This window comes from Saccostrea echinata, unplaced genomic scaffold, assembly GCF_033153115.1.
Source record: "Saccostrea echinata isolate AGI-Se365-2 ecotype Australia unplaced genomic scaffold, CSIRO_AGI_Sech_v1 ptg000010l, whole genome shotgun sequence".
NCBI lineage: Eukaryota > Metazoa > Mollusca > Bivalvia > Ostreida > Ostreidae > Saccostrea > Saccostrea echinata.
In genome coordinates this window covers 4250001-4260185 of record NW_026889759.1, presented here as the reverse complement: position 1 = coordinate 4260185, position 10185 = coordinate 4250001, and the positions used below count along the sequence as shown (strand labels likewise).

Sequence of the window (10185 nt, the reverse complement as noted above, 5' to 3'; positions counted from 1 at the left end):
GTAACTTCTGGTTGTATTCATATTGACACTTCTTTATTGATAACAAGTCATCTGGTAACATTATTATAAATTAAGTGTACATTCCACTGTTTGTACAGGGTAAATAATCTTAACAAAAAGGACATTTAGCAACATTATAAGTCTCTGTTCACACCATGTAGTATGAATCTTTATATAAGCAATATAAAATAGCAGAACCTCTGATGAAATGGAACCAATGTCAAGTAAGTGAAAATCTGCTATTTAACAGTTATCCATCCCTTCCCCCGAAATATCAGACATCTTTTTAAACCCAATTTTTACCAGGATTAGTATTTTTTTAAAGTTCCTTTATGATACACAAAGTACATGTAGCTTTCAGAGGTGATTTCTTTACAAAATTGAATAAAATGAGTATATTCTCTATTCTTGATGTGAATTTTTTGACAATTATTACTGATTTTGGATAACATACTTCTAAATGAGAAATATTTGAATATCAGAATTCTGATAATTTGATTATCAGTTTCTGATACAGTCAGAATTCAACAGCCATATATAAGTTCTTTCAACCTTCTTCAAAACACCTTAATACTTTAACAATATAATCTACCAAAAGAAAGTAAATATTAAAAATCAACTATGTACAGTTCAAAACTCTTATTTTTTTTAATGCAATATAGCACTCTTGCAACCAAAATGTTAAAAATGACCATTTATCACACAGAGACAAGTTACCATGAACTTCAACAAGCATATGTATATAGAAAATGAGAATCTACATGAGAAAAATTATAATGCATGACATGAAAACCAAGGGAATAGAAAACCTGTACAAAATGGTGAATGTGTATGATTATTTTACAGATGAAAATGAAGGTTGGACCATTCTGAATCTGTAGCAGAGTGGCTTAAATAATCCCAGATTACAATGTCTGTTTTCTGCTGTCTTTAATACCTTGAATCTCCAACAGTCCTTCCAAATATGACAAGCTTACACATCTTCATGTTAACAAAACTGAAAAAAGAAAAAAGAAATGGCAACTTTAACCCTCTTCTTACGAGATCATACTTTCGGATGTCCATTACTGATAAATTTAAAGTTCATCTTTCACTGAGATACTGGTATTTAAGTCTATTCTCAAAAAAGATTGTCATTTCTATTGTTTAATATAAGATTTATGTAGCATACCTTCCATCTATTACCACACTCCATACAGAAAACAAATGTTGTCATAGGTTCATCAGAGCTTCTTGTTTGTAGCTGAAAAATATAAACGGGCATTGATTAGTCTGGAGGATTTTAAATAAATCAAGAACAGGGAACAACTGGACAAAGCTTGATAATGGTGCCCAATTCAAAATGACATATTCCTTGCAGAGAACATGTAAAAATGTACAAAAAGGATATGTAAAAAGGTCAGGATAGTCAATCCTGTTTGTTCATTTTTGATTTCTGAGTTAGAATCTTGATTGCTTTTACTCAAAGGCACTGTTTATGGTATGTTAAGCATGAAGCACATCTCCATCTAATCAAACTTGAAGTAGGGTAGACCAGGAAATCATACAAAGATCATTTGTGACACAAAGCTCCACAAATCAAACTATCCAGAATCTGCAGTTGAACTGCGAGTGGTAACGGGTCTTGAATGGGGGGGGGGGGGGGGGGGAGATATTGCAAAAGACCTGTTTAAATTTTCATCTTGGAGCTAGATCTTAGCTTATTTACTTGAAAACACCCACCCTACACTAGATTCTAGTATATCTTACCTGATTGTATGTACAGTTCTTCTTGCCACACTTTCCACATTTGAACAGATCTGTGACAGTGCCCTCTTGTTTGGCCATCTGATGGTCATCAATGGACTCCTTGGTGAATTTGGCTCTTAGCTGTTTCATTTCATCACTTGCCATTTCCTTCAAATATGATTTAGATAACCGATTGCTAAATATATTTCCCAGCTTCATATATATCCCTACACCACACTTCATCTTAACCTCTTGACCTCGAAGGAAGAGGCCAAAACATATATACATGTACAAATGTCTCTTTTTGCTTTGCAGTGAATATGAATTGTACATAATGAAAAATACTCATGTTTTTTGGCAACATAAAGGTACATTAGGAAAATGAACAATATTGACCAGTTACTAAAAATCCATTAGTGTCTAAAATCCATTAGTGTCTTACTCTGACCATTGATCTTCTATATGTATTGAAAACTGACCTCTGAAAGTGACCCCAAATTCTTATATATGTGCCCTCTAACAATCCTCTACATATGTAGTAAATATAAAATTTAAACAATGTCATAATATTCCATCACATAAATATGTTATGGTAAAAATATTATTTTGATTTTTGACCTTGACCAAGTGCCCCCCCCCCCCCCCCAAATGGGGTTATCTTCCTCTGTTCATCCTCCACTTATGTAGGGCTGGGACGATATATCGAGATATCGATGATATCAATTCAATGTGAGGATGATACACATATTGAAACATATGAAGAAATATTGAAATATCGCAAAAAAATTTCTGACTTACATTTTTTCTTTGTTTACTTAACATTTTGGGTTACATATATAAAATAAATATGCAAAATATAAATATAAATATGAAATACATAATGATAAACACCACTTGTATAAAATAATTTTGATTTACAACAGATATACAACTTCTTTGAATAAATTATTCTTAATTGTGAAGAAATGTTTTGTTCACTTCAATACAAAAAAAAACATTTTAAAGCTAATTCAACATATCATGATACATATCGTATCGTGGCTCAAATATCATGATACGTATCGATAAAGAAAATATTGTATCGTCCCAGCCCTACACTTATGTAATAAATGAAGTAATTACTCAAGGTACTACCGGTAGTTACAATATTATAAAGTACCTGCATCTTGATACAGGGCCCTAAATTCGAGGTAATTACAAGATTAATGTTGATTTACCGTTGCTGTTTATATAGACTAGTAGAATATCCCTTAGTATAAGGCAAAAAGAAATTTTATGAATTTAAATAAGAAACTCACATCAGCTGTCATTACTGCAATGCTCTCAGGAGGTATCAACCCCATTATAACTCTTTCTTTCAGTTTGGGATTTTTCTTGTCTTTCAAGTTGGCAACACGGCTTCTGATCCGAGCTTTGTATTTCTGTTCTGTATTCTTAAATTCTAAATATATGACTATACAGGTCAAGGATAAATTTTTCAACCAGTTACAATATGGTAAATGAAGGCTATAAGAGAATCTAAATGTCAATATTTATTTTCCTTTAATGTGAAGGAAACTGTTCATTATTTTGATTCTGTTGAGAATTAATTGAAATTTTTCAGCTGCTTCAGAGAACATGCTGAAAATGTTCAAATTATATAATAAATGGATTGGAACATTAACAAATGATTACCTAAAGTCTCAGATATTTACCTAATGATACACAATGGTTTAGTAAGAGTTACAAAATTTTAAAATGCACTTGTACATTGCTACATATAATATTTATCTTGAAAATAAAAAAAAATAGCAAAAAAGTAAATATATAAATTTAAAGTGACAGTTATAAAATCTTAAAAAGCTATTTCTCATTTTTCTTTTCAAGAACAAATATTCATCTCAAAGCTATAGAAATGGCAGTGAAAATAATCCTCCACGAATACATATTATGACAAACATGTGCAACTGAAACCCTTGATTGAATACATATTGAAGCATGAATATTTCATTGTAATAAATATTTTGATAGTGCTTGCTGATTTTGCACTACAAGACAAGGATACCGTCTTCAATCTTTCCTCCAAGTTCTAAGGGGCTCTGTGCATTGGGAATATGAGCTGTAAAGAAAATATGTGTAGAGACTTATAGTTTGTTAAACAAAATATCATCTTGGTAAGGCATTATAAACATGAAGTCTACAAAACAAGCTCATGGAGCTTGAACATCACCTCTATATCGGGATATTTTTAAATGGTCTTTCAAACATAAGCTATCCTTTTGTCACATAAAATCTTTTCATGTTGCTCTGCTACAAAATTCGTTTCCTTTTCAGTCAACAGTGAATTTCTAATGTTTCAGTTACTTACTTTATAATCGAAAGAAAAATTTCATATTGTTAGTCATACTTAAAAAAAAAACTCTCCCTACCTACCCACCTTGAAAATTGTAGGTTGGGGTACATCTAACATAAATATTTTTAAGAGTAGACTCAGTTTGACATGAGTAATCTAACATAAATATTTTTAAGGGTGGACTCAGTTTGACATGAGTAATGAAGATGTTCAAAGACAGAGATATACATGTAATTCATTTTTATAAATTATGTTTTTCAAATCATGACCACTTTAGCCCTACCATGAAATCCCGGATAGGCCTATTTCTTCCCTTTCACTCTAAATATTACTCAAAACTACAGTAGTTCATCTGTTTCAGAGGAGAAACTTGTAAGGTTACAAAGGACTGATAAAGACAAGTAGCAATACATCACCCGAGTAATTCAACAACCAAAAAAAAACATATTCAAAGTCAAAGGTATTGAAAATACAATTATTTACATGAAAATACATTTAAGAGCAATATACAGATTGATACAAAGATACTTTAATGAGTAGAAGAGTCTTACTATCATCGTCCAGTTTAAGTGCAGCAGCCAGAAGCTCTCTACACTTGAGCCTAACTGGATCATTAGTTATGGATGCCTCAGAGTCCTGTCTCATCAGTGTTTTCCCTTGGCTGCTCTGACTGTCCATGGCCTCTGACATTTCCGAGTTATTGTCGGACTGATCAGGGGATCCTGAAGATTTCTCCTTTTCTTTTTCCCTTTTCTCTGGTTTTGATGGTGTGGAATCTGAAAAATGAAATTTGGTAAATATAATTTCTTTTTATTCAATTACAGTCAAACATTATCTCAAACTTGTTGGGATAAAAAAACAACTTTGAAATATTCTGGGATTCAAGATATATAAGTTAAAATACACATGGAAAGGGTGGTTGGGCATTCTAAATCACTTTGACATATCCATGGTTAGAGGTGTAAGGAAACAGCAATACATCAATTGTACTGATCGCAAAGGCTCATGATACACATATCCTGTCGTAAGTATGTATTGCAATACAGTTCAAGTTAATTTTCATTGTCTTACTTGAAAAATCTATGAAATCAATGATTACCTTTTTTTCTGAGCAAGGGTATTATATTGTTCTTTTGAAAATGAATTAACTTTACACATTTAAAGAACCCACAATAAGAAGACTATTTTTATAATGACAATAATATTAAGCCTCTTACCCGTGGACAAAAGTTTTTTCCAACTCTTGATTAAAGTCTTTGAAAGTACCACTATCTCATCCTTTGATGCAGCTTTTCTAAAGTTGTTAACTGTCATTCCAATTCTAGTTTTCTATATTAGTAAAATATAACAATCAATATTGAAAACAACCCTGTCCTCTTGATCCAAAGCAGATGAATATTCTCAAGATTAAATTGAGAACTATAATGTGACAACATTAACAATACCTGCAATACAGTGAGAGTCATAGGAATGTCTTTCAATCTATTTAACAAATCATCTGCCCCACCGTGGTCCTGAAAATATTATAAATATTCCATTTCAGATCTGAAGTCTGAAATTGGTGAAAACATTTTATCTCGAGGATACATTTAGACATGTTATCCCCAACAATACAACATATAGCTAAATATTTAAGTACATGAAATTTCAAGTTAGTAAAAAATTTGTTACTAGCAGCACTTTACAACAATACACCCCCCCCCTTTCCATAGTTTCTAAAAACACGGGAGATAACTTGAACACGCATGAATACTCACGGCACTGTTGTTGGAAATCATCTTTTCCAACTTCTTTCCGATCTTCATGACTTCGTCTTCACAGCTCATTTTTGTCTTTGAATAATAATGCACTTTATTGAATGTGTTTGTGTTCTGATTTGCGACTATTTCTTGGGAATATTGGGGGATTTTGTCTCCTCTAAATTTGATTGTTTTTCTTAGAGGGCACTAATGGCGCTAAGAGAACACCGAACCCGATTGGAAATGTTGCTTTAAAAATTTGTTCTTTTTATTCTTATGCAGGAAATGAATAAATCGTTAGATTTAAAAAAATCATTTGATTTCCAATACATGAGATTTTCAAGAATAATCTTTATAGTAAAGTTTGGTAAAGGAACTCTGTTTATGAAATCCGGAGTTTAAAAGTTTACCCCAGACAGGTTTACTGTGATAAACAGAAAGTAAGCCTTCAAAGAAAATTAATCGAAAATATAATAATTGATTATTGATATGTTTCCAAGAAAAAACCTGAAATCGAGTGTAAGTTTGAGATATATAGGATATAATGTGTTGTCCGCTTCATTTCTATACCTTTCGAAATACCGATTAAAGTATTTTCCTCACACCTCCAAGAATCATATATGGCAAGAATTTAGTGCTGACTTTCACCTATGTTCAATTGTAACCAGTAACACAGGTTACATAGCCTTTTCACTGGGGAGCATTTATTCAGTTTTTCATTGGTTACACTGGTTACAAAGGTTACAGGGTTACAGTGGTTACAAAGTGATTAGTTCTTATCTTCATTTGTAACCAGTAACACAGCTTCTGGTGAACAGGTCAGCATTTTTCATTGGTTACACTGGTTACAAAGGTTACAGGGTTACACTGGTTACAGTGGTTACAAAGTGATTAGTTCTTATCTTCATTTGTAACCAGTAACACAGCTTCTGGTGAACAGGTCAGCATTTTTCATTGGTTACACTGGTTACAAAGGTTACAGGGTTACACTGGTTACAGTGGTTACAAAGTGATTAGTTCTTATCTTCATTTGTAACCAGTAACACAGCTTCTGGTGAACAGGTCAGCATTTTTCATTTATTCAGTTATTAATTGGTTACACTGGTTACAATGGTTACAGTGGTTACATCTGTATCTACAAGTTCCCACTTGGATTTTATATGATTTGTCACCAAAAAAATATAGTTGTAACCAGTGTAACCTAAAAATAAAGACCCCTTTCAGTTTCAGATGATCTGTAACCATTGTAACCGATTGTCACCAAAGGAATATAGTTGTAACCAGTGTAACCTAAAAATAAAGATCCGATCCCTTTAGGTTATTAGATGATCTGTAACCATTGTAACCGATTGTCACCAAAGGAATATAGTTGTAACCGGTGTAACCTATAAATAAAGACCCCTTTCAGTTTCAGATGATCTGTAACCATTGTAACCGATTGTCACCAAAGGAATATAGTTGTAACCAGTGTAACCTAAAAATAAAGACCCCTTTTGGTTTTAGATGATCTGTAACCATTGTAACCGATTGTCACCAAAGGACTATAGTTGTAACCAGTGTAACCTAAAAATAAAGACCCCTTTTGGTTTTAGATGACCTGTAACCATTGTAACCGATTATCACCAATGGAATATAGTTGTAACCAGTGTAACCTAAAAATTTTAAGACCCCTTTTGGATTTAAATGACCACCATCTTTAATTGAGAGATATATGTAACCTATGTTACTGGATTAAATAGTCTTGTAACAGGGTTACAATTGAACATAGGTGAAAGTCAGCACTAATTTCTTGCCATATCTACCAAGAATGCCTCTGCAAAAAGTTAAAAATCAGGTGGCTGAGGTGTATATCATTTATGAGAAGATGCTGTAATTGATAATCGGAAACTTTTTTGACAAGGATTTTCAGTTCGTGGTTCAAATGACCTTTTCTGATCAAAGTTAATCTTTCATTTGTCTGTCTGCATGTCTCTCAAAGTTATTTGACATTTTCATTTTGTTTGGAAACTGGGCCAGTTTTAGCCAAGAAATAGTCATCTGCATCTCCTTGGTAATGTATTAGACTATTGCATCATGTATTTATTAGCTTACCTTGACCATGGTACTCGAAGTTAAGAGTGTGTGGTGCTGTTTCATGTGGTGTGCAATGTGTTTTATATGGAAACTTTTCAAGTTTTGGATTTCTTTTGAACCCCTAGCCCAGGGTCTTCAAAACTTTGCAACTAAACATCATTTGGCATGTTTTTTGATAGAGATTTAATTTTGTTTAAATGAACGGCTTATTAAAAATTCATCTAGGAATTGTCTTCTCAAGAACAACAAGGGCAGAAAAGATAAAACTTAAAATGAAAGCATCCTTATTGAGTCATTATTAGATTCAATTTTTATCCTTCTCCCTCCCCCTTCCTGGGTCAGGATGAGGCCATTTAGGGAAATTCTTAACTTTAAAGATTCAAATCAGATACATATACTGAAAATTCATATCTTATCTTTTTAAGTCAGCACTTTGTTTAACTCAGCTAATCTTAACATTTACCAGTGATCCTCTACCTGTCCTTCATTTTTAGACAGGGATAAATGAGAACACAATGAAACTGAAAGAAAAAGAACACATTTTGATGCAGAAGAAGACATTTGATGTTTACTATTTAGGAAATATAGAAAAAATAGCTATAGGAAATTCACAGAAGAGAGACACAGAAGCTCAGCTTATAGACAGAGTGGAGGAAGCTCAGGTAAGATCTAACACAGAAGCTCAGCTTATAGGCAGATTGGTTGAAAATCAGGTAAGATCTAACACAGAAGCTCAGCTTATAGGCAGATTGGTTGAAGCTCAGGTAAGATCTAACACAGAAGCTCAGCTTATAGGCAGATTGGTTGAGGCTCAGGTAAGATCTAACACAGTTTTCAGCTTAAAGACAGGATAGAGGAAGCTCAGGTGAGATCTAACACAGAAGCTCAGCATATAGGCAGATTGGTTGAAGCTGAGGTAAGATCTAACACAGAAGCTCAGCTTATGGACAGAGTGGAGGAAGCTCAGGTTAGATCTAACACAGAAGCTCAGCTTATAGGCAGATTGGTTGAAACTCAGGTAAGATCTAATACAGAAGCTTAGCTTTAGCTTATAGATTTGAATACAAATACTCAGCTTATAGACAGGGTGGAGGAAGCTCAGGTAGGATCTAAGTAGCTTGGTTTACATCAAACTCTTATAAAAGATTACATGACTGTGGATATGTTGTTTTTGACATCCTGGTCTGATTCATCCAAGAAAAATTATAATTTATAATGTATTGGATTATGTATTGAACAATGTCAGTCTGATTAACTATGTTGTGTCTTGTATTGCAGATATCAGGTGACATTCCCATTACTGTAGGAGAAAAAGATCAAGTTTTCTTTACCGTCTCTCGACATGGAATACAAGTCCAAAATAAAAGGACCCAAGTAAGCAATTTATTTCATTCTTAAACTTATATCAGCTTCAAATCAAATAAAGCATTTTAAGTTATCAATATTATACACTCTAAATACCACACAACTGATTTCTGAATGTTTAAATAAGTTTGTTGTAAACATTGCATCAATGAGACTGTAATGTATGATGTCAAAATGGAATTCATTTGCTTTCTATTGGTTGTAACAAGACTGTATAGATTATCAAATCATCTGCAGCTTGACTGCCTGTCTGTTTATGTCTTGTAGGAGGTTCTACAGAGACACCCACTCCACACAGTGGCTGAGGTAGTCCAGTATGAGGATGGATTTGGTCGCCCTAACATTGCTTTAAAAATTGGACAGCTACAGGTCAACAAGGAGGTGTTTCAGTGCTTTGTCTTCCAATGCCACAGTGAGGTATGAATGGCAACAATAATTGAAATTAACTTTATTGGGCATGGCTGCATTAGATCAAACACTGTTGCATTGATCAATTTTATTCACATATTGAAATAGGAATAATTCAATCTACTTTTCACTTTGAAGGAAAATTTAGCTATTCAACCATTACTTATAAAAAGCAAAGTTTCGAAATGCATTCTTTTTTAAAACTACATTCTTTCAATAAACTCTCTATGAAAAAAAAAGAAAAACTTTATTTTAAGTATCAAATTATAAGAGAGAACACAAAAAATAATATTCAGTTTGAAAAAGAGAGACAACTCTGCCTCCCAAAACAAAAGGAAAAAAACTACTTTTGATGTTTTTGGCCCAAAATGTTTTTGATCTAAGTCTTATTATATGCAATTCCAGCTGTCTTTTCAGCTGGACTTGAAAGGAAATTCCAGCATGTTTCATATATGCAATTCCAGCTGTCTTTTCAGCTGGACTTGAAAGGAAATTCCAGCATGTTTCATATGACTTTTTTTTTCCTTCAGGAACTAGCCA

General features: G+C 33.0%; 2 protein-coding genes across 2 annotated transcripts in view; one reads left to right on the top strand and one right to left on the bottom strand.

Moving 5' to 3' along the window:
- Positions 1–11: 11 nt before the first annotated feature.
- LOC133184199 (transcription elongation factor A protein 1-like) lies at positions 12–6008 on the bottom strand. Its single transcript, XM_061319132.1, has 9 exons — positions 5818–6008; positions 5506–5574; positions 5278–5389; positions 4612–4836; positions 3773–3826; positions 3027–3181; positions 1750–1896; positions 1172–1243; positions 12–997 (listed from the first exon to the last, which is right to left on the bottom strand). The coding sequence occupies exons 1-9, from the start codon at positions 5884–5886 to the stop codon at positions 989–991; spliced, it is 912 nt and encodes a 303-aa protein (XP_061175116.1). The 5' UTR covers positions 5887–6008; the 3' UTR covers positions 12–988.
- Positions 6009–6262: 254 nt separating this feature from the next.
- LOC133184605 (integrin beta-1-binding protein 1-like) overlaps positions 6263–10185 on the top strand; it is a 4348-nt gene continuing 425 nt past the window's right edge. The window contains exons 1-5 of the mRNA XM_061319693.1: positions 6263–6318; positions 8367–8534; positions 9151–9246; positions 9505–9654; positions 10176–10185. The exon at positions 10176–10185 is cut by the window's right edge and continues 425 nt beyond it. Coding sequence (XP_061175677.1) covers positions 6289–6318; positions 8367–8534; positions 9151–9246; positions 9505–9654; positions 10176–10185 — 454 coding nt within the window. The 5' untranslated portion in view covers positions 6263–6288. The remainder of the gene's footprint in view (positions 6319–8366; positions 8535–9150; positions 9247–9504; positions 9655–10175) is intronic.